The sequence below is a fragment of the Haliaeetus leucocephalus genome, unplaced genomic scaffold (genome assembly GCF_000737465.1).
Source record: "Haliaeetus leucocephalus isolate CR32 unplaced genomic scaffold, Haliaeetus_leucocephalus-4.0 Scaffold417, whole genome shotgun sequence".
NCBI lineage: Eukaryota > Metazoa > Chordata > Aves > Accipitriformes > Accipitridae > Haliaeetus > Haliaeetus leucocephalus.
The window spans coordinates 3,752,682-3,779,070 of record NW_010972853.1 but is presented as its reverse complement, the minus strand read 5'-3'; the positions used below and the strand labels follow the sequence as shown (position 1 = coordinate 3,779,070).

Below are 26,389 nucleotides of genomic sequence, written 5' to 3'. Positions count from 1 at the left end.
GTTTCAGCTGGGATAGAGTTAATTGTCTTCCTAGTAGCTGGTACAGTGCTATGTTTTGAGTTCAGTGTGTGAAGAATGTTGATAACACTGATGTTTTCAGTTGTTGCTCAGTAGTGTTTAGTCTAAAGTCAAGGATTTTTCAGCTTCTGATGCCCAGCCAGCAAGAAAGCTGGAGGGCACAAGAAGTTGGCACAGGACACAGCCAGGGCAGCTGACACAAAGTGGCCAACGGGGTATTCCATACCATGGGATGTCCCATCCAGTATAGGAACTGGGGGGAGTGGGGGCAAGGGGAATTGCCGTTTGGGGACTAGCTGGGTGTCGATCGGCGGGTGGTGAGCAATTGCACTGCACATCATTTGTACATTCCAATCCTTTTATCATTACTGTTGTCATTTTATTAGTGTTATCATTATCTTTTGTAGTTTCTTCTTTTTTGTTTTATTACACCATTCTTATCTCAACCCGCGAGTTTTACTTCTCTTCCCAATTTTCTCCCCCATCCCACTGGGGGTGGAGAGTGAGTGAGTGGCTGCGTGGTGCTTAGTTGCTGGCTGGGGTTAAACCACGACAGTTTCTAAAAATATATAAACCATGACAAAGATGTCCTCTGTCATTTTCGTAGGTCCCTCTGGTTGTATTCAAGAGAGAAAAGGAGGTAGCTAGAAAGCTGGAATTTGATGGGCTGTACATAACTGAACAGCCATCTGAAGATGATATTAAAGGACAATGGGATCGCCTGGTTATAAATACTCCGTATGTAAAATTAAATAGTTATATGTAAACTGTTTATAAGTATTATAGCTCATTAAGCCATTCATCTGGAACCTTCCCTGTCCATCTGCCACCTAGCATTTTTTACCATATATTGGATGCTACAGTAGTAGATTCTAATGTGAAATCCTGTATTATCTGTTTATTTATTAAATACTATCATAACGTGTATTCCACCTCCTTTTCATTTTTCTACGGTTTGCAAGGATTGTGCATCTTGCCTTACAAGCTTTCTCCCAAGACATTTCACATATTAGTCACTATTGAGAAAGTTTTAAAAAGATAACTTCCATCCTTTTCAGTGACTCAATTTCACATTCATATTGTATAGCAGTATTCTCCTGCCTTTTTTTTCCCCACTTCTTGCTAACAAAATTTGTATATGACAAGAGAAGTAAATCTAGTGTAAAATAGCAATCCTAGAATTTGAGTAGGTCTGACAGGAATCACTGTCAGGTTGTATGCATTAGCAAATACTGTAGTAGTCACATACTGATTCTAGGAGACTCGCCTGCTGTTCTGTGAGTGAATGATACAAGTGTAGGCAGGAAAAAGAAAAATATCAGTAAGCTGCAGCAGTCTGTAGGAGTGACACAGAGAAATATAGCAAGTCAGCTCTCTTCTCTTGAAACAATGCCTCATCTACAGGCTATTTTTTCAGAATTTACTCTTTCAAAACAACTAGAATCACGTTTTGGTACTAGTATACCTAGGCTTAGGTTCCTGTCTTTCCCTAATAGTATCATAATTTAAGGACAGTAACAGAAACCTGGAAAAGAGCAAAGTTATTTACAAGTCACAGAGTAGTTGTGGCTAGTTTGTGTAGGCATAAGTAAGTATTTGATAAAAACAAGCCAGCAAAAATAATCCACTAAATGCATCAGAGTGACAATATGCTGCAAAATAGCCAAAATATCAATCTTATCAGTTATACTCAATTTTTGTACATTATAAACAGTGCCCTTAGTACTTTCATTAGAATTAGAATGTCTAAAACATTGGAAATTCTTGCTTTGTTTTTCTACACCCGAATTTTAAGAATTTTCCTTCATTTCAGTTAGAAATACAGAGCAGCACATATTATTAAAGTTAAAATAGAAGGTAATTGGGAAACTGGAGAGCTTACTTAATTTCCAACCCGTTTCTTTAACTATTGATAGCAAGCTATCTAGACATCCAGTAAGTTTATCCTCAGCAAAACCAAACATGAATTAATAAGATATATTGTCAGCTTATCCCAAACGACATGCTGTACAGTCTATTCTCAGCATGATGCACTATCTACTGAATAAAAGATTAAAGCTAATTTAAGCAGACTAATCCTTCCCTCTGGTGTGAACTGGCCCTCGAGGTTTAGTGCAGGTATTGTACCATCGTGATAACCACTGCTGGAGGGTACCCAGTGCTGTGTATATACTGAAGTGTACTTTCTATAAGTGAAAAAAAAGTAATTAAAAAGGCAAAAGAGGTACCCTGATAAATGCAGCACTGTTAGATGTTTATGGTAAAAGAGATAGACATAAGCTGGCTATGTTAGAGACATGCTTTGCTTAAAAGTCAGAGAAATCAAGGAAAGAATATAGAGCACTGGACCAGAATATACCATCTGAGTCACTGGAACCATTTGCCTGTATCTGGAGTAATTTCATTCAGAACTTCAATTCAGAAAAATAAAAAATCGAGCACTTGGTAGTAGTTGGGAAATTTGCCTCACATCCCAGCAGAACAGTGCTCTGGAATCTCATTCTTCTGATGTTAACACTTGATTTATTTTACCAATACTGTCATTCAGTTTAAGCAGTTATCTTTCTTTTTTCCCTTCCTGCATATTTGCTCAACTCAGCGTTACATCTAGGAAATGGGGAGAGAAAAACCCTAAATTTTGTAGTGTTTCCTGCTAATTGGCATTCTTCAAAATTGACATAATATACAGTAAAGATCGTCAGAATGAGGAATTCTTGGGCACTGCTATTCATAAGACAGTTCAAGAACAGTATTTTTTATTATCAAGTTGAGGACCAGGGAAATGTCACTGATAAGAGAGAACACTATCTTTTTTTCTTGCAGGTCAAAGCTGATGTATTTCCTAGTGTCTGTTGCAAGACCTCCTGTGGATAAAACTGGTTGCTTATCAAAGCATCATGGTTGCTCACTACTCTCAAAAAAAGCAGGGAATTTTCAATAAACGATACCCTGATGCCTCTTCAATATTTAAGATTTACTGCTTCATTTCTTTCTCTTTTGTATACACAATAGCTTTTCTTTTAATTACAGGTGTAGGCATGGCTGCTCAGAGGCAGATGATGCAAAATGCTCTTTAGCTGAACTGTCTTGCAGCTTTAGAATAATGTTTTTTACCTTGTCTTGTTCTGGGATGTCAGATCCAGTAACAACAATATGATACACCTGAGAACAAGATTACCACTAACCTCCATTTTTGCCAAATGATCTTTGCAATTTTCTGGGGTTTTTAAAATATTTTTTAATTTTATGTTGGCAAACTGTCTGCTGGTTCCCAAGTGTTCAGCCTCTATTTGACATGTAATCCAGTGAACTTAAAAATTTATGCTACTATTATTTTCCTCTGAAAATCATTGTCTGTATTGATTTTATGGCTAGGAGCAATAAAGTATTTGTTTAGGAGATGAATGGTATTACGGTGACTACCCTGCTACTATTGAGTTGTTGGGCTCATTGGGTGATAGTATTTAGCCTGCTGTCCTTTTGTAGCCAATCATATTTGTGGATTTGTGAAAAAGAAAAAGGGTGCAGGGGGGAAAGATGATATTGCAGTGGATGACGATTAGTAACAGTTGTTGTCCACGTGAAAAGAAATTGGTTTTTGTAATTCAAAGTGCAGTGTTTAAATAAATGAAATTGTACCAAAATCAGCAATGATCAGGAGCATGGTATTTTCTTTTTTTTTGGTTGTTTTTTTCTTTCCCCTAAGAAATTAAATAACTTGAAATATCTTTGCCTTATCTATGTAGGTCCTTTCCTAACAATTACTGGGACAAATTTGTAAAACGGAAGGTAGGCTTTTTATATTTCTATTATGTTAGTCATAGTAATAATCTTCTATTCAGTTCATTCAGATATCTGTATAATATACTTCTGTACACATAAATACACAAATAATGGAGAACTGAAATTTGTTTTGTGGAAGTCATTCTGGTAAATGTCTCTGAACAGGCAGCTGCAGTGTAGGTGGGAGGGAAGGAGGAAGACAGAAGGCTGTGGTTTCCTTCCTAGACTCAGGCATTTGAAATAACTGTGCTGTCAATCTGCCATGCAGTCTAATTTACAGTCACTGTCATCTTTAGGATACAAAGCCCCCTCATCCCCCTAAAAAAAGAAAAACATGCCAGCTTAAGTGATGGCAAATTATACATAAGCTTTCAGATAATAGCCTTTAATGCTTCTATTTTTCTTTTTTATGCTCCCCTGGCTTCCTGGGAGTTCTGACTGTTCTAGTAGTGTTAATTGTGAAAGACTTTTTTTTTTTTTAAAGTCTGGCAACTACTGGCTTAAAGTAGGGTGAATGTCACTGAGGTCCTTCTTTAAGCAAAAGCTTCTCTTCCTCCATTTTTAGGTTATTAACAAGTACGGAGATTTATATGGAGCAGAGCGCATAGCAGAACTTTTGGGTTTGGACAAAAGTGCTCTTGATTTTAGTCCAGTGGAAGAGAGCGAACCAGAAGAGGCATCTCTTGTATCATGGTATGACTGTTGAACTTCGCAGACAAGTTATCTATTGGCATAACTTCACTGTCAAAGATAAAAAGGGACTTGATATTGAAACTGTAGTGATGTTTTCCTCGGCATGGAAAATTCGAATGCAGAAGTCTTCCTAGTGTGGAAGTAGAATAAAAAAGCTTTTTGCTCATTCTAAAACATACGTATACTTGTGTTATGAAAGTAAGAAAAAAGTCAACGAGTTGATGCTGACTGAAATAGTTGGGCACTCTTTTATTTTAAACAATAATCAATGCAGCATTTAAAAAGTTCTTTAGGTGTTACAACAGAGTTAGTTTATAAACCAAAGGACAGAAAAAGTATTGATAACAAATACCTAGATGCCAGGTACCTAGAAAAAATTCAGAGATGTTTTCCTGACTTAATCCATCAGTGAAGATGAGAGTTTTAAAGTAGCCAAGTCCCAAATGATTTAGGCTACTACAAGAGTTTGGTTTCCTTGATACTTAAGGCACAAAAGAAGAAGGATTTCCATTCACATGTGATCTAACGGCTAGTAAAATATTTAGAATTTTGCAGAAGGCATTCCCTTTTCTCTTGGTAATTTTGGCAACATTTTACACTAGACAGAACACTTATCTCTTGAATTCAAGCAATTCGGGTTCCAAAGAATTCAATACTTAATTTTGACATTGATGCATTTCAAAAATTTTGTATTTCCTAGGTTAAGCTCCATTGATACAAAGTACCACGTTTGGAAGCTTGGAGTTGTTTTCACTGATAATGTGAGTATGTTAGCCTAGAAGAATATGCTTTGATTTACTCTAAACATGATTGTATGTCTTCCACCATCTGCTTTTATTTTAAACAAACATACACAAATAATATTGCATTACAGAGCCATTTTTAAATAGTTTTTTTCTGTCTTGTGTTGTAGCAAATTGCTTTAATTTGTTAGAATTTTCTTTTTGATTCTAAAGGGCAATATGCACCTCCTCCCCATTAACGAAATGTCAGCATTTTGGAAGTTAATGGTACATTCATTTAATTTTGTAGAAATCAATCTAGCAACCAAAGGTGTCTTTTCTAAAATCAAGCACAGTCTACAGAAAGTTACCCTTTTTTATTCTTAAATCATCTGTTTGACGTGGTTGGTTAATTCTTTTCCTTCATACCTTCTCCTTTGACAGGACCACGCTTATGTTAAAAGTCCTTTTTTTGTGAATCCTCTTTTTGCATTCTCTCGAGCATTCCCAAATAAACAAGAAGGCCAAGGGGAATCAGCTGAAGATCTATAAATTCATTGTGTGCTAAAAGCACACTGAGCCATTGTTCTTCAGTAAGAGCTTTTACGTCAAAGTGGCTTCAGGTTCACTGCTTGTTAAAAGAATAAGCTGTGTTATGCACCTTAGGTTTTCTGGGTGTCCTGGCTGACCTGGACTGAGACATAAAGAGAGTAAAGTGTCTCAAGAGTAATAGAATGCATTTTGTCTCCTCCAGAATCAGTGTTAAAATTTAAAGTACTGTGTAACATGGTCCCCAACCAAAACAGTTTTAAGGTAGGGGATTTTGATGTTAATAACATATATGCTGAAGACTGCATTTAAATATGTAAGGATAGAGGTCACATTAGCGTAACTAAGCAATAAACACTCCTTAAATGAACAGTGGAGATCATAAGAGACAGAATAAGAGTCTTTTTGAACATGTAAAATAGAGGTATTGCATTCAGACTGTGAGTCAAATCACATCATGATAGTATTACTTTATTTCATAACTTGAGCAACTAAAAGAAAGGTATATTCTGGATCCAATAATGCACATGAGCACCTGCTAACATTCTGCCACTTTTCACTTTTCTCTGCAGTCATTTTTGTACTTAGCTTGGTACACAACTATGTCTATCCTTGGGCACTACAACAACTTCTTCTTTGCTGCTCACCTGCTGGATATTGCTATGGGTTTCAAGACACTGCGAACCATTTTGTCTTCAGTCACTCACAATGGCAAACAGGTTAGTGCTACATGCAAAGGTTTGAAAATGTATGTGTTTTTTTACAGTACTAGAAAAAGTCTTGTGGTACCTAGGAAATACTGGAATGCAATCCATTTTGAACATGATTGGATTAAAGAGTAGATTGGGTCTTTTGCAGCACATTAAATACATGTAAAATCCTATGAAATTATAATAATCTATACCCACAAAGCACTGATAGCTAAAGAAGTTTTGTACACAATAGAAAAATGCATCATTTTAGAAAAATGTAAAATTATGAATTATGACCTAACCAGCTCCTTGTCTATGCTCAGTGATGAAACTGATTGGTGATAACTAATAAGAATTCAGTCTCTCCTTAGCTACAGAACTAATAATGATCTGAGCACTGAGATTTCAATACTTAGCTAGTAAGAATATACCTACAGGTGTGGGCATTCTGCAGAGTCAAATATATTTATATGTTACTTTGTCATGCAAAAATCGGATTAATAAAACCTACTTCCAAAACTAATTGTTGAAACTTATGCAGAGAATCGTTCTCTGACCTCTAAAGGCTTTATGTTCCTAGCTAGCACACCAACAAAAAAAACCTTTTTCACTAACACGCTTTTTAACTTACATTGAAGAAATCCAACAGAACTTCCCAAAAATTTCATTTCAAACATACATATTCCATTCCTTCTCAAATACAGTAACACATATTCTAAGCCCACTCTTACGCCCTGTTAGACTTGTCAAAACATTTTAAACCACATAATGTTTTGGAAAAGGCTTAAGAATATCCCCTTAGCTTAACCGTGATATATCCTTTGTGTTTGCTTAATCCTTCCTTTCAGCAGAAATCGACCAATGGAAGTTTCTTCCCTTATCAGGAAAGGAAGTTTCTATAATAATACATATGAGAATGTTTTCAGTATTATCGCACAAAGAAATGAAATCTCTGGTTTTACCCCCTTCATTTTCTTCCAGGATCACCAAAGTCATACTTCTTTTAATGTAATGGTTGATATATTTTCTTTATGAGATTTTTCTAAATGTAATACTCAAAACTGAGCATAATTGACAAAACTGTTTCAAGACCACAGCTTTCAGTATACATTCTTTACAAGCGAAGATTAGTTTTTCTAATCCTGTTGCTTTTCTTGCTAGTAGACATGAACACTGAAAGAAAGCTGCAGATTTTTCAATTGAAGGGTTCACTTTGGGAGCACACTTACAGATCTGCAGAAGGTGATAAACTGACAATCAGGTCATTCAATCTCTTAGATTTCTTTTAAGAGTAATACCAATTGTTGCACTTGTTAAAATATGTAGCCTTCAGTAACTCCGCTCCAGAGCTGCATCTTCTAATGCCAACTCCAAGAAACAATATAATCTAGTCTCATTAACTGCTGAACTTTTTCACCTAAGGATTTTATTTGCTTAAAAGCAGGACCTGGAAATTAATTACTCTTTAGTTTTCTAAAAAATTTTCTATCCACTTTATTGATGGCTTTGCTAACCAGCTTTGGAACAGAAAATAGACTATGGTAAGTCATAATAAGTCCCAGTTGAAATTATTTCTCAAATTAACTAAAGGGGTTTATTTTTTATCATTTAATTTTCACTGTATATCCAGTTTTTCAAGTTACTAGAATTTAACTTTTAAATTGAATAGTAGAAACATTGCTTCAGTGATACATAGTTTGTATGCATACAGCTCAGAAAGGTGGAAACAACTTCAGTCTCTTGATAGCATTTTTCCCCTTGATTTTCCCATGAGAGCATGGTAAAGGAACACCTTTACGCTGATCCAAGCAATAGGGAGACCTTAAAGCTATCATAACTGCTATCTTTAGTTTCCTTATTCGGAAAGGTACAATATGATACATTTTCATTACTTAAGGCAATACACTGAGCTAGCATCTCTCTTCTGACAATGAAATTGAAATCTACTTTCATTTCATGTCTCCATACACAGCTTGTGCTTACTGTAGGACTCCTCGCTGTAGTAGTCTATCTTTACACTGTTGTGGCGTTCAACTTCTTCCGCAAATTCTACAACAAAAGTGAAGATGAAGATGAACCAGACATGAAATGTGATGACATGATGACGGTAACTAAAACATCACTAGCATGCTTCAAAAATTTCATCCTGAATTTTCAGATGGATGCTTAAGATAAGATGATAAGCAAGGAGGGGTGTTTTTGTTGTTAAATCCATGGGTCTCCTTGCTACATGGCATTTGAAAATGTGAATGGCATTGAAATTCCCTCTGCATTCTCCAGTGGTCTAAACTGAACAGTAGATAGATGATACTCACCAGTATAGGAAGATATTCTGGATTTTTCTCCTAAATACTGTGGTATATGATTTGCTGCAACTCTTTTACATGTGAAGATGGCAAACCATTGAAGTATATGGAAGACATTTCATGACAAGCTGGTCAGCCCTGCAAAAAGAAGCTGTGTAGCCGCAGCACAAATAAACCCAATTTGTTCCCAATTTTTGCAACTGTGAAAGCTCTTCCTATCCTTATTTAGGTTATATGAAGTATATGGTGTTATTAGCACTAGTTATAAAAGCCTGCTCCAAACTGCTTACAATTAGTAATTTAGTTATGAAGTAAGAAGTCAAGGGTGAGTAGAGAAGGGGGCAATTAAAACTTATTATGGGTGATAATCTAATGCTACTAATTTCCCTTCTGATTTCCACCTGTTGCCGCAGAACATTGTTTATGTCATATTAAAAGATACGCTACAGATATGTATTATGGTATGAAGAGGATTTGATTTTCTTACTGTATACAGAAAACAGCACAAATTCAGGTATTGAAAATGTAACATTCTGATTTTGTGGCCAGCTCATTTCTTCCATGGAAAAGTCACTCTTTGTCCTGTCTTACACACCAAAGATAGAATAAAATACCTCAGAACAGAGGTGTGTCAAAGTCTTCACAAAATGATCTTTCCTATTCTTTAACTTTCAAACACTCAGTGCAAGTCAGATATGCAAATGATAGAAATTATGAAAACTGCCCAAGCAGTAATAATTTAGTTGGCCCCTCTGTGAGCTGGATACAATTGTCTGGTCATAAAATAGATGTAGGAGTAATTGGAATAATGAAACTATTACATTTTAAACCACTCTACCAAGTGAGGTAAAACAATTCCAAGTTACATTTTTAAGTATGATTAAACTAGTACCAGCATCTTAGGTCAACAGTAAAGTTGCATTATAGAAACAGATGTATAGTTCTGTTTAGTGTCTGCTTATGAAAGACCAGATTTGTCAGGTTTTACGCTGATTATTTAACACCATCATTGCTGTCTAATGTGACTTCAGAACACTGGCTGGGCTTAGACATTCCCATTGTTTTTAACTGACATTGTGTGACTGAAGGTGGTTTACAAGATTCTGTAACTGATTCATACAGGAACATCAGTAGTATATCACTCCAGCAGAAGATTCCATTCTAATATACTTACTTATATAGCCAGACTTTTAAATCCATGAAGACTTACACATTCAAAAAATATGACACAGAGCAACAGTTTTGTAAAGTGATTTCTTCCATGTGAACTGAACAGAGGCTATGTTTCCCAGATCATAAATAATTCACAATATACTAAACCAGACATCTAGTATTGCAAAATAAAATTATCCAGAAACCACCTAAACACAGATAGACCTACGTGTTGTGAATATGTCACTCTTTATTTTATGGCAATATTTGCCAACATTTCTAAACTCCATTACAAGACTTTAAAAGATGTCCTCTGCTTACTCAGAGCAAGCTAGAACCTTAGGAATTAATATAAGGGGTAGAATATAGTTGAATACAGTAACAAATACAAGAAAAATGCCCCCCAAATGGTCTTCGTCTGTAAGTAAGACCAAGGGAGTGAGGACAGGGTAAGAGCTGATGCTGACTCCCCCTCTTAGTAAGTGTACTTGAAGATGTAATCACATGGGTTAAGAAACAGCAGATTTTTGGTGCAGTGTGTGTGATACATGAGGGACGATATTATGTGTTCTCTGTTAATATAACTTGTGAAGAGAATTAGCAAAGTCGAATCATTTTAAAAAGAGAAAAAAAACCCAAACAGAATCATTCATGGTAAATGTGTCTGTAATTTTCTTCTCTTTTTCAGTGTTACCTGTTCCACATGTATGTGGGGGTAAGAGCTGGTGGTGGCATTGGAGATGAAATTGAGGATCCTGCTGGAGACCCTTACGAAATGTATCGAATTGTCTTTGACATCACGTTTTTCTTCTTTGTCATTGTTATCCTACTGGCCATTATTCAAGGTACTGTCACTTACCATAGTAGAGACTGTCAGAATTTAGTTTACTTAAGTTCTGCAATGTATTTAAATTGTATTTGTGTTTGAGGTAAATTTAGCAGTATTGCTATAAAGACTTATTTCTGAGCTGATAAAATCATTAATTCTGAAAGTAATAATCTTATACTTAATTCATAAATAATGCATTGCCCCAAGTACTACACAAAGACAAAGCACAAGAAACATAACTTATCTGGGTTACGGTGTTTATGAACACATTGACAACTACCCAGCAATGAAACAGCTTGTGCAGGATCACTGTTCTTCCTATAATAACCATTTAAACTTGGAGAGCCTTGCTGTAGACACTCTTCACACCGTTACTTTGGAACTACCAGAGCTGGCTGGGGAATGGAGACTTTCCCCTTGGAAAGGGGAAATGGCATGGAGAAAGTCACCATGGCCACAGACCCATTTCCCCCTTTCTTTAGAGGATGGTTTGCAGTTTTAATTGGTGTGCAGTTGTGGTTTACAGAGAATGAGACCTCTCTTCAATGACTGTCAGTATTCAACACTCACTGTATAAATTGACCTAAGGCTGTTAGGAAAAAACACATTGTTTGTTAAACATTGTTTTATGGCAATCTGGTGGCAAAGAAAAAAATGTAATACATCTATACCGAGAAAAAGTTATGAATGTCACAGTCCCCAAAATGATTCAACTCTATTCCTAATATGTTGGAAGTGGAGGAATAATGCTTCAAATGTGAAGCAACATCCCACACTGGCCTGTAGGCCTGTGGGAGCAGAGTCATCTTTGTTGAACGAAAGTTGGGATGCATGAGTTCCATGAGAAGGAGAAGGAAAATTAAATTCTTTCACCGGAACAAGAGAGATGAGATTATGGAAGCTTATACTGACCAAAATTAAGTACAGGAAAGCCTTTCCACTCTCAAGATTGTACTTCTATGTAAGAGAAATCCTTACTGCTATGTAACAAATGTTGTTTACAAAAAGTGTAAACAAATGTTAGATGTCTGGAAATTGATAGATTGTAACTTGAATTGTTAACCTAGACATAAGTACGCTAAACTCCAAAGACAGTGGAGGATCTCTGATAGACATTACTTGAAATATGAATATCGCTAAGTACTAAAGTGTTGCTACTTTTCCATTTGAAATAGGTCTGATTATTGATGCTTTTGGTGAATTAAGAGACCAGCAAGAACAAGTAAGAGAAGATATGGAGGTATGAGTAAGCACACTACATTTGTCATTACTCTTATTCATCTAGATTGCTACCATTTAAAATAGTGTCTTTGAGTTAAAATTCATTTGTAACCACAACTTGTGTTTCCAGACCAAATGTTTTATTTGTGGAATTGGCAATGACTATTTTGACACAACCCCACATGGCTTTGAAACGCATACTTTGCAAGAACACAACTTGGCAAACTATCTGTAAGTATATTTTACTACTGGAATTACGACAGAGAAACCTTTCAGCTCGAGAGTAATTTAGGTGCACACATTGCTGACAATCCTAAGACAGAATTCTGTAGAACTGAGGAATATCTCCATTCCTTTCTGGTCTCCCTTCCTCTACTCCACACTGCTCATTATCTTTAAAGTGCTCACCTTACCTATGAGCTACCTTAGTGGAATGAGACCTGAAAGCACACCAACTCCTTATTCCTCTGGAAGGAAACCCAGATACGTGGAATGATAGGGAACAACAGTTTAGTAAGTTGCTTTAGTTTGGAAGTTTTGATTGTGACTTCTAGGGGCTTGATAACATTGATGAGACCATTGACAATTAGCCTCAATTTGACAAAAAGAAAACCCAAATCAAAACATCAAAACAAACCCATTATTTCTGGAAGATTCCTAAAAGATAAGCTACAAAAAGTAATGTATAAGTCTGATCCTATAGTTCTTTAGTGATAGTGAAGCCTTCCAAAACCTCGAAGCAATCAGGAGTTTTGTGTGTTTAGACAATTGCCCAGACTCCCAAGACAGTGATCTTCTAGTTTCATTAGTAAATACTGAGCAGATCAAAGAGGATATTTAAGAAGTTAATTTGGTAGCATTAGTTTCTCATACAACAATGATAATTATATAAGCATTGGCCAGCAGAACCAAAGGAGCTGAACTGGTGCTATCTTATAGAAGTCTGGCTTTGGAATACTGCACCTGAACTTTTTAAATTAAAAAAAAAAAAAAAAAGTGGAGGCTGCATTATTCCTTGTATAGCAACTGACACTGCAAAATCAATGCACAGTGCTTTTGTGAGGCAAATTTCCATTAACATCCATAGTTTTACCAGTCTAAAACCTCCAACCTTTTCTTACTATATTGAATTGCTTAATTGGTATATGGGAACCTGTAATTCACAGTAAATTAAAAATGGCCATTTCTTTAATATTAGAATATATAGTGAACAGTCTTTCTAACCAGGTTGCCCTTTAATTAGACAAATGTTAAAGTCGGTATACATTTCTTTCTTTACAATGAAAGCACATACCAAGAGTTGTACTACATATAAACAGGCCCTTGTTAGTACTCTACAGCCTTTCAAATTACTTCAAGCTCTCTACGTTTGAGTGAGTACAGGTATCTGAGATAGACAGGTTCAGCTTACGAGCTGTGTGGCATGAGTGTTTGGAAATCTTGGTGCAGCTGAGTATCTGCCACACTTCTTGCATAGCAGCCATATTAACTTCTTCCAAGGTGAGACATTGGAGCATAGGTGTATAGGAGTTGACATATGCCTAATTCAGGTATTGCTCCTAGTGCTGAAATGAAGAAAGTGCTAAACCACCTTTTTGCACTTCCACAGATTTTTACATCTGTTGGCACTTCCATAGGAGAAGTGCTGGAGGATAGAATTTTCTCCTTTAACATAAGTACTTTAGATGCCTAGCAATATCATTACTTTGGGGTATGTGAGGGAGATTATGCCAACTAGCAGTCTAGGAAAGGTTAGGCAGAGATGTTATGTTTTCTGCATTAATACCCGCTTCATGTGTTTGTTTCAGGTTCTTTTTAATGTATCTCATTAACAAGGATGAAACTGAGCATACTGGCCAGGTGCGTAGAAAATAAAATTTTTTTTTCTTAAGATTATCTTTCAGTGTTTTTATCTTCTCCAGTCTTGTAGCTGTGTACCACCAGGTGGAACTGATGTACCACCAAGGAGTGGAGATGATGCCAGCCTCCCTGAGAGTCTTTGGGGAATTTAAGAGAAGGAAGGGTTAAAAAAAAGGGAGGGGGTGAGCTGCAGCAGTGTGCTGTTTCTACCCAGTGCTGAACTCTGTCAGAAGTCCCTTACTAATAATTTTCCTGTTGTCTTATCTCTGAAGGGAAGCCCTGAAATGTACCAGTTGTAGTTTATTCCCAAAAGATTAAGTAGTTAAGCTGCTATATTTATAGTCTAAACCCATATATATATTGATAAGTATATGGATGCATGTATGTATGTTTAGTGTTGTTAGGAGACCTAAATGTAAATAAATAAGAAAATAAATAGGATTTAATTATATCTTATATCAAATAAGAACCTGTTATACAAACACCAAAAAAGTACCTTACACTTAAATGTTTTCCAAGCAAGCTAAACCACATTTTCTATATACAGATTGTGTACAGGTTTGCTCTGATGTAACTAGACTGATTAATTTATGCTTATTTACACAGTTTTTTAATAGGGCTTAAATTTCAGTAGTACTGCATCAAGAACAGTGCAGAACAATACTTTTACAAATGTTCTTGAGTTACAATCTTTGAGTTTCAACGTCTTCACAGTTCTACTCCATGGCAATAGGCAGAGTACCTGGTTACTGCTAAAAGTTTATCTAGAGCACTAACTGCAAGGTGTCTGTTAACATAAATACTCTTTATGATTTTCAGGAGTCATTTGTGTGGAAGATGTACCAAGAAAGGTGTTGGGATTTTTTCCCAGCAGGTGACTGCTTCCGGAAGCAGTATGAGGATCAGCTTGGCTAATGTCACAAAAGAAATTACTTATTCACAAACTGTTAAGATCCTGTATACAAAAAAACCCCTTTTCTTTTCATGGTGTAATTTCACAGCTTGTATCTGCTTTAAATGTCTTTGAACTTCAAGACAAGACATATATAAAATTTGACACTATTTCACAGGCTTTTTGTACCTACCATGTATGAAACAGGTCTTTTGTTGGAATTTTAATTAGAAAAAACTATGCCAGATTAACTTAAGCCTTCCAGTTCAAACATGGTCTGAAATTGTAACAATTTCTTAACCACATCATTAACCTAGTGTTTGGCAGTACAGCTGAAAGGGCTAAAAGGTGTCTTAATTGCACAACATTTGACATTTAAGAACTTGAACATCAGAGGCCATGCCTCAGAAAAAATATTTTAACTAACTGCTGTCCAGTTTTTCCCCCCAGTATTTGCTAGCAAATGTACTGAGCTACAGCTTGAAAAGCTTTAAGCAGTTAAAAAGAAAACATTTTCAAACACTTTGTTGACTTTGAAACATCAAGTGCCTTAAAACCTCTGTAGACATAGCTATGCAAACTTTTTATTTATATAAGTGTTCTAGATGAACAGATCCATTAACTGTATTGCTTTTCTGTCTTTCTGTATGAATTTGCACTTGAAGTTTGTTTATATACTACCTTCAATAACAGCTTATTAGATGCTGCTGTTAAAAGACATACACTGTATCGAAATGAATACAACTTAAATCTTCGGCCAAAATAAAACAATGCTCTATGGTCACCTGCAAGTAGAATCTGCTAGGATTATGCATTTTTTTTTTCTTCTGATAAAAGTGCCCACTGCAATAAAGTATTATAAACTAAATATTACCTTTGCTGTCATCTTTCTCGTTTTTCTACAATATGGAGATATGGCATGAGGATGGTGACTAAAACCACATGTATTCATTATTCATTCATAGCTTTATTTTAAGGACTACATAGAGCAAGTACAAGCTGAAATAATTGTTCTCTTAGTGTGCTGTAGCCTGCATCTTTAGCAAAGAAAATCCTAATTTTATCACAACTCTTAGACCTTTCTAAGAATATTAGTCTTAGACAACTATCACATCTAAATGAATTTTGGTTGCACAGAATTTTAGGTGCCAGAAAAGAAAACCAGGCATTTGGCATACTGAACAAAGTGAAACAGATGAAGGAAATAACAAGGAGATAAAAGGAAGATTCCACTTCCTACTTCATGTTTGCTATATTCAGCTATTCACATAAGAAAATCTGAGCTTCAGGAAATCATGCTGTCCAGCCAGTCTTCAAGCTCTTCCTCAGTAAAGTTTTTAGATGTACTTTGTTGTTGCTGTGATGCTGTACTCTTCTCTGCAGGCATATCTAGTTTTAAAGGGTCTAGAAAAGTGAAAAGACAAGACTTGAAATCTGGAAACCATGCCATACCCGGTCTTTGTCCTGGATCATTTTGCTTTTTAATGCACAACTGACTCTCTTTAAACACAATCTCTCTTTCTTGAAGAATAGCAAGTCAAGTCGTATTCCAAAACTAGTAGCAACAACACAAAAAATGAGGCAGGTTAATAATAAGCTCAACCAGAGCAATGTGGCTTCCATCTGATTCAAGGGGGGCAGGGCCTAGTCTGCAGCAGACAGATTATAAGCGATCCCTCCTGTCCAATACAGAGTTTACTTTAACATAGGAGAGAAGCAGGACGCCACAACAGCAGATCGCCCTGCATGATTATTACAGCATGGTATGAGTCCATATTCTGATGGCATTGTTTTCTTAAGGGATTTACACTGTGCTTTGGAGTGGAAAGCATGACATACACACCACTGAAACAAAAGAGCATTTTGAGATGATTGTTCTTCTGCAACAAGGCTTGCTGTATTGCTTGGGGTAACATCTTACATGTTCAACCATCTTGGACTTAATTTTTAAGATTGCAAGAAAATCATACACAAAAAATCACAGATGCTAAAAGTTCTTTTACAGCATTGTGGACCCAGGAGGAGTAGCAAACCATCTCCATCAAAATTAACGAACAGGAGTATAACTTCTAGGAATGCAAACAAAAGGAAGGGTTTGCCAGTTTTCTGAAATATGACAATTTTTGTGTATGTTTTGTTTCCATACTAAACTTGATTTTGTAAAATCAATACTAGTAAAGTTTGAAAATAGCATTTATAACAAGCCATCAGAAATAGCTGTCAGTTCTTCTGTATATTATTAGCACAGTGGACTAAGGGCTGATAATGTTAAATGAAAACTTTATCTATCTTCCTCTCACTAAAATTCTCTAGCAGTACATCAATTCTTTTTCAAGTTTAAAATTTTGCTGAATCGTAAGACCAACGCTGTTCTGCAGAAGAATTTCTGTTAATGCTTAAAGTAAACTGACAAGGGTGAAACTTTAGTTCAGTGGGGAGTTAAACTTGAAAAGGAGCAAATGCGTCAGAACATAGCCACAGATAAATGAAGTGCAGTGTGACAGAGATGATGACAGCAGTACTGTTGACTGGCTAATCAAGAGTTCAAAAACATCAACAAAACAGAGAGCAGTAAATAAAGGCATGCTGGGGAAAAGAGAAATCTTACCATTTTCCTTACAATCCACTTTCAATTCTTTCTCAGTTGATCTGTTATAGGATAATGCACCTGAGACAGGTTTCTCTTCTGTATCAATGGGGGCATCTAGATTTAGGAGACGATCTAGTTCTTCATCCAGATGGTCAGTCTCTTGCTTTGATAGCAGATGGGCTCTTTGAAATGGTTCTGCGGCACTTGCTTTAGGACCATTTTTACTTCTGGGCTCTGAGGGAGCAAGAGAATCACCAACAGGATGGGAGGCCAGCACCGTTTCTCTTTGAGCCAGAGACTGTCGGAACAGAAGCTCTCTCCTCTTGCTATCTTCAATAATTTTAGACTTCATCTGTGGGAGCTCTGCAGGTATTGATGCCTAAGGGTACAAGAAAGGACTTGAGTCTTTCTAACAATTAAGTCCATTTTTGCTATTCTATCTTATTTGGATTGTAATTCATGCCTCCTACATTTATCACTTAAGAAGGTATGATGAATTTCAGCAGAATTGAATTCAGAAGTAAAAGTACACTAAAGTTATCTTGATGGTACTTTTACAGAAGCAACTACAGAATACAAACTCCTTTTATCCCTTATTATGGAATATGAGATTGTATGCTAAATCAGCAAGTTCCATTGTTTCACATATACTTCCTGGAGAGTCACTTTTCTTTAATTCTTCTGTAATTAAATCCCATCAATACTCTGAATTTTGGAATGACTGAAGTCAGAATTTGGCTAGAAACATTATCCCATGTTTAGGATCTCCATTTGGAGGCCTCCCCTCCAAAATTCCAGTCTCGAAAGCAAACCATACTACAGGTCACTGAAAATCATTTAGCAGAAGTTATAGTATATAGTAGCTGTATATTTTGAAAAATGAAACCAAATTTCAAAACATTATCAAATAGTGAAACAAGCATTGGCAATTCATTAAATAACTGTGGAACACAGATTCTGCTTTTACCGGGACACCCGGGCATTAATAACACTGCAGCATATCTGATGACCACATCACCATTCAGAATGACAAGACAAAGATTAAATGTCATAACACACACTTTATAAGTCTGATAAAAGTTAAAAGACCATGACAAGAACTCTTAAGAAGAAAACTGTACTTAAAAGTAACATTTATTGGCAGATTCCCTTGGACATCACATCTGCAGACATATTTGAGCTCCCTTAAGAAAGAGCATAGTTGTGTCAGTTACAGAAGCACTTCACACAACCCCAAACAGCAGTAAAATAAATTTCTTCTGTAAGGAAGGGTCATGTTTCTCTTTCCTTGCTTGAGCAGATAAATTTTTTTTTCTTTTTTTTCTTCTTTTTTTTACAAATTTTGTTTTCATATTTAAGTCTCATTGGTTCTTTTGCCCTTACATTAATATTTTCTTTTTCACAGCCTGAAGAAACATTTTTTCCTACTATTCTGTTGCTTTTTTTTTGCACCAGAGCATAAATGACATTTTCTTCACCTGTCTGATTGACAGTTGTACCTCTTCTAACACAGATGTAAGTTTGATTCATGGAATAAACATGTATGTTGATATTAGCTATACAGAAGAATAAATCACAAAGTAATTAACAGGAAAGAATGTGAAAGCACTTTCAAAATTTTGGTGCAAGTTTTTAACAGCTACTAACAAGAGAAGCAAGTACAAAAACAATGCAATCATTCCAAGTCAAACATTCCAGTATCCGTCTTCAAATCTAATGTGCTGCACATCAAAGCATTTTGTTTAAAGGCAACAAAGCATAAAAAGTGCTGATAGAGGGGTATTCTGCATTACATGCCATTTGACATGCCAGTCTCAACAAGCACATTTACTTTTAAAATACATTCTACTTACGTTTGAAGACCAGGTAATCATTCTTGCATAGATTGTTTCACTCACTTAAAGTATTTGCATTTTCTTGTGAAAATTCACAGCATTACCTGCACAAGTTCAGCAGCTACATTCAACCTCAGATGTAGAGGCAATTCCTGAAGGGCCTGGACCAAAGACTGGCAGTCAACAGAAAGTGCAGATAACTGAAAAATAATTCAACACACAGTACACTTGTATTAAAAAAAATACAAACTAATAATGACTTTTTAATCTATTACATTCCCCTGTTCCACAGGCTCAAGGAATGTGAAAAACAATCTAATGAAATAAAGGAATTCATAGTTTTAAATTACACATGTACAAAGCAGTTTGGCTAAACTACCATATAAACACCTACAATGCAAATAAATAATCACTTAAAGGTTTAAAAACAAGGTATAAACGGAGCACTCCTTAGGCATGCCTTGAAAATCCAAAGTAGGAAATAGTTCTGCAAGTTGACAATGTCATAAGAAGCTTTTCCAACTCATACATCTTTTAATCTGTGAAGCTTTCTATGCAGTGGGAATAGCCATTCTTTAATGAGTTGCTACTATTTTCTAAGCAATCAAACCATCTAGCTTGTGCGTAGCTCTGCTGGTTTTAGTGCCTAAACAACATGGCCCTTTTTATACTTCCCCATCTTTTAAAACATCGTTTCAACGCTTACAAAAGCAACAAACTATAGTTACATACACTTCTAAAATGTTACTCAAGATATTCAGGAAAGGTAACTCTACTGCTGCCTAGTTGCTTAAAAGTGGAATTGTCCCTTACTAACGTGACGGGTATTGCAGTTTCCTTTTCTCGACACACCCTTTTTTTGTCTGTAAACTATTAAAAACAAATTTGCACAAAATGGACCAGCAGTATTTGATGTTTTTACAGAACACCATAGACTTTTGTAGACTTCAACACATTTCAAGCTCACAGTACAGCAGAACATTCTGAGCATGTTCACCATCAATGAAAGATCATTTGATATCCATCACATTTTAAAATTGGACAACAAAATGCTGAAGTTCACTCTATACTCTCATTTTTATCAAAGCAGAGAAGCTGCATCTAAATCTAGCTTAGAGACAAAAATTTGTCCCTCTCAATATGGTATAGACTGACACAGACATTTAGAAGTCCAAATACTCATTAATTAGGAGAGACTTTTGTGCCATATCGCAAGAGAGTTGTCAAAGGAATTCACGCTGCTCCTGAAAGCCAGTCAACAAGATGGCTTTTGACACCTGCACACACAGCAAGAATGAACATCAAAGACATAGTGTGTTCTGATAGCATATTTACAAAATTAAATTAAATTAATAAAAAAACCCCAATACAGTTGGCTTAACAGTTTCTTGTATCCAAATTCTGGTTCTGGTATGCAGTAATGAGAGTAAAAGGACCAAACAAATATGTGATGGTTAGAATTTTTCCTATTTACTAACAACTTTATTTTACAATGGATGAGATCACCATCAGAGATGATTCACTGGTACAAGTGTCATGGTTTAACCCCAGCCAGCAACTAAGCACCACACAGCCGCTCACTCACTCTCCACCCCCAGTGGGATGGGGGAGAAAAATTGGGAAGAGAAGTAAAACTCGTGGGTTGAGATAAGAACGGTGTAATAAAACAAAAAAGAAGAAACTAATAATGATAATGATAACACTAATAAAATTACAACAGTAATGATAAAAGGATTGGAATGTACAAATGATGTGCAGGGCAATTGCTCACCACCCGCCGACCGACACCCAGCCAGTCCCTGAGCTGCGATCACCCGCCCCCACTCCCCCCAGTTCCTATACTGGATGTGACGTCCCATGGTATGGAATACCCCGTTGGCCAGTTTGGGTCAGGTTCCCTGGCTGTGTCCTGTGCCAACTTCTTGTGCCCTCCAGCTTTCTCGCTGGCTGGGCTTGAGAAGCTGAAAACCCCTTGGCTTTAGACTAAACACTACTGAGCAACAACTGAAAACATCAGTGTTATCAACATTCTTCACATACTGAACTCAAAACATAGCACTGTACCAGCTACTAGGAAGACAGTTAACTCATCCCAGCTGAAACCAGGACAACAAGTAACCTCAAAAAGTCTTCAACAAGCAATTCTTGTTGCCCAGCAATGAACTAGAACTTCAGAAAACCCAGTTCTTTTGACAGATATTAAAGATCAAATATGGCTTCCGCATATTTGCAAAGGACAAGGAAATTGTATGAATCCAGTAACATAAAAAAATTGTAAAAAGTCAAGTATCGTTGATTAACATTTAAATGAATTTGGGAAGAGCTAAGTATACTTGCAAAAAGATTAATGTGGATGAACACTGTGAATGAAGGTGAAAATGGAGATGGGGAAGAGGGGGAAAGGCTGAGGATGAAGGAAAAGAGGAATTTGGAGAAATAACATAATGTAAGAAGGAATTCAATATCCCAGTAGAGAGTTTGCTAAAAGTGGTGTTTACATAAAAAAATAAAGGGATCAAAGCAGTATTTGATAAAGTATAAACACTTCATGGCACATGTAGTTATTTGTTCAAGAAAATATGTAGAGGCATACTTTGTTGCCGAAATTGCCATATTTACTGAAAAATCCAAATGACTATTACCTGTTTGATTTTTAAATTCCAAACTGTGTTTCTGAAACATTTATTGCGTTTTATTGATATACAATAAAGCAAATCCAGATCTACTTTTTGTAACAATGAATGATAATATTCTTACTAAAATTAAAATTTGTTATTGTTGATGTCATTGTTACATTTCTAGTCCACATTTGAAACTGATGCTTTGCCATTGCTTTCTACAAATAATAGGGAACAGGAAATATCTACTCATTCTGCAACTATTTTTATGCTTTTTCTGCTTTATTGTGTTCTATTGTAATCACTTCAGTTTACAATTCTCTAATCTTGTAGATAGACAAAGAATTAGAAACAGGTGAGCTAATAGGCAAAGATAAGGAATTTGGCAAAGTGGATCTAGGATGAAAATTAGACCTGGGTCCAGCTTTCAGGGAAAAGAAAGATGGGCCAGAAACAAAAAGGAGGTAACAGGCTGAAGACCAGAGACAATGTGAAAAATAAGATAATGCTATGAAACCATCTGGGCCAGGATTCTGAACTAAAATAAGAAAACAAAGGAAGGGTAATGGTGACTAGTGCAGTAAACTATTTAAAACTGACATAAGAACAGTGGAAGAGACGAAACAGTTTGAAACAACAAATTTGGATAGGGCAGGGCAAATGACTACAGTTTGGTAGGGACAGAGGCACAAAAACCTGCCCACCACAGTACACTTCACAATGAGTGAGAGCATGGGACCAGCTTCAGAACTGTGGAACCTCATCACTGGCAGCCAGAAGAATATTTGTGAAATTCACTGTCAACATGCAACTTCACTCTGCTCACAATGGCTTTAGCCATTCAGAAATTAATGTGTTCAAATCACCTAAATGCTACAATGACAAACCTATGAGGAAATTATGAAGAAAATAATATTCTGGATATTGATATCCTGCATGCTAGGAGCAGGAGGAACTGATAATAAAAAAATACAGTCATTGGAAGACTGTATCCCACTGAACAAACATGATGGCTTAAACAAATGCTGCACTTGATTTTATTTCCTCATTTTAATTTGACTTTGCAACTTTAATGTACCTTTAAATACCACTTCCCAGAGCATAATTATTGTCAGTATTTTAGGAAATAAATAGCAAACTTTTAAAATTTGAATATGTATGTATGTTTCAAGAAACGCTCAAGCACAGCTTCACAGCAATTTTAAGAAAAGCTTGGAAGACAAAAGCATTTATCTTGCAATAATAGGTGACTTAGTGAGGAAGACAGCTGCAGAGATTAAGACACTTTCCAGTATCTTGATACAGAAAACAGCAGACTCGTATTGCTTTGCTGCTTTTTATTCCAGCATAATGAATCTGCATACAAATAATCTAAAACTTAGTTGGTCCCATAGTCATTTTGGAGGTGAAGTTTCAACCAGAGGATATGAACTGTTAATGTGAAAGAACTAGAACAAGCTTTATAGTCAAATATATGAATATACTCATATAGGTTTTGTTGTAGTCATTTTACTAAACTATTTCCTCTTGAATACAGCTGAAAAAGGAAGGTCGACTTGATACCTCAGTAAAACAAAGTGACAGTCCCTTATTTTCCCTCCACTGACTCTATTTGCTTGCTCTTTTCTTCCAATGTTACTTAAAATCCTAGCCTAAGAGCCTCTAGCATCAGAGACAAATTCATAAAAATATACAGAATAAAGAGTGCTATTATTGTATTAAAGAATTTGTTGCTGATAACACAGCTGCCTAGGTATTCTGTGCCAGGCAATTATCTATACAAACTCATTTGAATGATAATTCTGTTACCTGCTTACGGCATATGCTTTCTCTATCCCATTCTTTCTCGTCAGCAAATCGGAACTGTGTAAAGGAATCTCCTACAGAAAAGAAATACATTTTTTTAATTTTTTTTTTTAAATAACAAGCTCGCTCCAAAGTTCCCAACCCTACAGAAATAAATTCAATCAATAAACATCACGCCTTCAACAAATCTGCATTTAATTTTAATGCTGCTAGCATTCACAGTATTAAAATTCTTTAAGCTAAAGTTCTATAGAAAGACTTTTTAATCTCTTATTTGCAAAACAGTACTGAAAAAGGCACAACAAATTCAAAACTGAATGAGGAGGTGCTAGGTGCCATGTCAACAAGCAAGATTTTAATTGATAAGTCCAATTTGGACAACATACTAGGAATACATACAGTGTTCACTGAGTGCATTTTTGTGAACAGCTTTAAATGTGCTGTAGATAGACCTTCTCTTATCAACACACAAATCTCTCTTAAAATGGATTATAAATGTCCTAAAAATCAGTTTGTACAGGCCAAGTAAAGACAACTTGTTGTCTGGTAGCTGAATTCTCCAGACTCTCTCTTCCTTGAACTAGTCCCTACTTCAGCATGTCATCAAAAAAAGGCACTGAACCCTGAACTCCAATCCATATGCATAAGGGACTGAATTAAAAGAAACCTTAAATAGGGCTAAGCTACATATGTAACCTCAGTTATAGGATCTTCTAACCTCCTACCACATTTCTCCAAGACAGTAGGAACTTCATCTTACTATAGGGGAGCTTGGGTTATTATTTTGTTCTAGATGTAATATTTTTATTGCAGTACCATGCTGGGTTGCAAAAGACAGTCTATAAAGTTACTCACTGAAAACACACAAGAATTCCAGGAACAAAAAACTAGTAAGGTCTGTGACAGAGGAGATATGAAAGATGGGGGTTGCAAGATGATGGCCAAAGGTCTAGTGCAACAGAAAGCAAAGATGTTGCTGATGCAGAGTATGGGACATATGCCACCTTACACCATACAGTTTGAGAACAAATAGCTCTACTGGAAAAAAAAAAAAACAAACCTGCTGAATTATTCCCTGAAGAAGATGAAATTTGATCCTGAGGATTGCGGATCACCTATAAGTCACTAGGATTTAGTCCAGCAGTTATTTGAGAAGCCACAGCTCATTCTTCCCAACCCCTAATAGAGAATGAATGTGCTAGAGGAAGTTTTCAATGGCATTACCAACAACTGAGCATCTAACTTCCATTTGGCTCTCAGTATCCTAACTGACATTCATACCTCTGACAATTCCTGAATCATGCCCTTAATCCCGCATACAAAATCCAAACATAAAATGTGCTGTCACCAAAATTGGCTTCTTTACCGTTGTCTGCCTGTCCCAAAACACTAGGGGAGTTCAGCCTTTCAGGAATTTTCCTCAACAGTGCAACCATCAGCCAGCTTCTGTTTTGCAAACAGAATGAATAAGCAGCAAAATGGCATAGTAATTGGCATATTTCTCTGCCAAACAATAAAAAAAGGGAGACCTAACCATCTCCCAGCTGGAATGTAAAATTTGTTGGCCATGGCTTTTTTTTTTTTTTTTAATATCTAAAGTGCATTTCTAATTCATTGCATTTCATGTATGCTTATTGGGTATGTACAGTGTGCTCATACACTAATCACACTGTGTACCTGCCACATCCATAATCATCATCTTTAGAACCATTCCAGCAAGAAAGTGACCTTCTCAGCTGAGTATTTATATAGATATTTATGACCATTACCATGTACAGCTTGAATTTGCATCTTCCTGTTTTCATTAGGTTTATCCAACATTGTTCAGCATTAGTGGGCTGACATACAACCTTCCATGATCAGCTAGGCTTTGGTTTACATTCAAAGCCTCCAGATATTACTATTTTGAAAACAATCAGTGTCAAACAGTACAAGTGCAAATAATTAAAATTAAGCACTGAAATTAACATTTAGATATCTAAGCAGCAGCCTAATTTTATAAATGTAATTCACAAACACCAGGTTCCAGGATGGCTAGGTATGCTCAGCAGTATGGAAAAATAAGATCCTGTCTTTATGTATCTATCTGCAGATGCAAATACTTAACTTGAGCACTCACAGTTGGCTCACTGCTGACAAAGGTGCCTTCCTCTTCATTGCACACAGCACAACAGTAAATAAATCCCTCTGTTTCAAAATATCTAATATACTGCTAATAAGTAATAACTGATGCTGAAAATTAAAGAAATCCAAATTCATTCTTCAATCTTATGATTTTAAAATGGGTACGAAAATGTGCAAATTCATTTAGGTTTTAAAAGCTCATATTTTAAAGGCTCAACTTAGTAACATATGTAAAGAAGTTTTATTGAAAAATAAACTAAATGGTCCTCAAAGTCTTCATACTATTAGAACAAAGGCATAAGCATTTTCTTCCAGTATGCCCAAGACTCCTTCAGCTATTTCACATGCAGTGTCACAGAGGAAATAAAGAGTTTCCTCTGCTCTTGTAAGGACTAAAATTTAACTAAAGGATTAGTCAAATGCTTTCAGTATCTGAGTGTGACTAGATAAACAAACCTACTTCATCAGGAAAATCCACTGGGGTCAAGAAGTGGTTTATGATTCTCTACACTCACAAAGGTAGTAATAACAGATCCTTAGTTTGATAACGTATTGCTGAATTAAAAGGTATGACTTAAACTACAGTTTAACTAAGCTCTTTAAATAAGTTAACAAAGCATGCCTTTCAAATGGAAAAGCAATAACTACAATTCACAATAGCACATTTAATGCAAATTAGGTTAATGAGAATGTTGGTCT

General features: G+C 36.0%; 2 protein-coding genes across 2 annotated transcripts in view; one reads left to right on the top strand and one right to left on the bottom strand.

The window, feature by feature from the left end:
• The window catches only part of RYR3 (ryanodine receptor 3), a 194,282-nt gene extending 179,542 nt beyond the window's left edge, over nucleotides 1-14,740 (top strand). The window contains exons 94-104 of the mRNA XM_010574283.1: nucleotides 626-756; nucleotides 3,765-3,807; nucleotides 4,367-4,494; nucleotides 5,195-5,255; nucleotides 6,338-6,484; nucleotides 8,430-8,564; nucleotides 10,604-10,760; nucleotides 11,920-11,984; nucleotides 12,096-12,196; nucleotides 13,774-13,825; nucleotides 14,645-14,740. Of these exons, the coding sequence (XP_010572585.1) occupies nucleotides 626-756; nucleotides 3,765-3,807; nucleotides 4,367-4,494; nucleotides 5,195-5,255; nucleotides 6,338-6,484; nucleotides 8,430-8,564; nucleotides 10,604-10,760; nucleotides 11,920-11,984; nucleotides 12,096-12,196; nucleotides 13,774-13,825; nucleotides 14,645-14,740 (1,116 nt within the window). The remainder of the gene's footprint in view (nucleotides 1-625; nucleotides 757-3,764; nucleotides 3,808-4,366; nucleotides 4,495-5,194; nucleotides 5,256-6,337; nucleotides 6,485-8,429; nucleotides 8,565-10,603; nucleotides 10,761-11,919; nucleotides 11,985-12,095; nucleotides 12,197-13,773; nucleotides 13,826-14,644) is intronic.
• The window catches only part of AVEN (apoptosis, caspase activation inhibitor), a 102,340-nt gene continuing 90,688 nt past the window's right edge, over nucleotides 14,738-26,389 (bottom strand). The window contains 4 exon segments of the mRNA XM_010574211.1: nucleotides 14,738-16,121; nucleotides 17,326-17,686; nucleotides 19,247-19,342; nucleotides 23,570-23,640. Of these exon segments, the coding sequence (XP_010572513.1) occupies nucleotides 16,003-16,121; nucleotides 17,326-17,686; nucleotides 19,247-19,342; nucleotides 23,570-23,640 (647 nt within the window). The 3' untranslated portion in view covers nucleotides 14,738-16,002.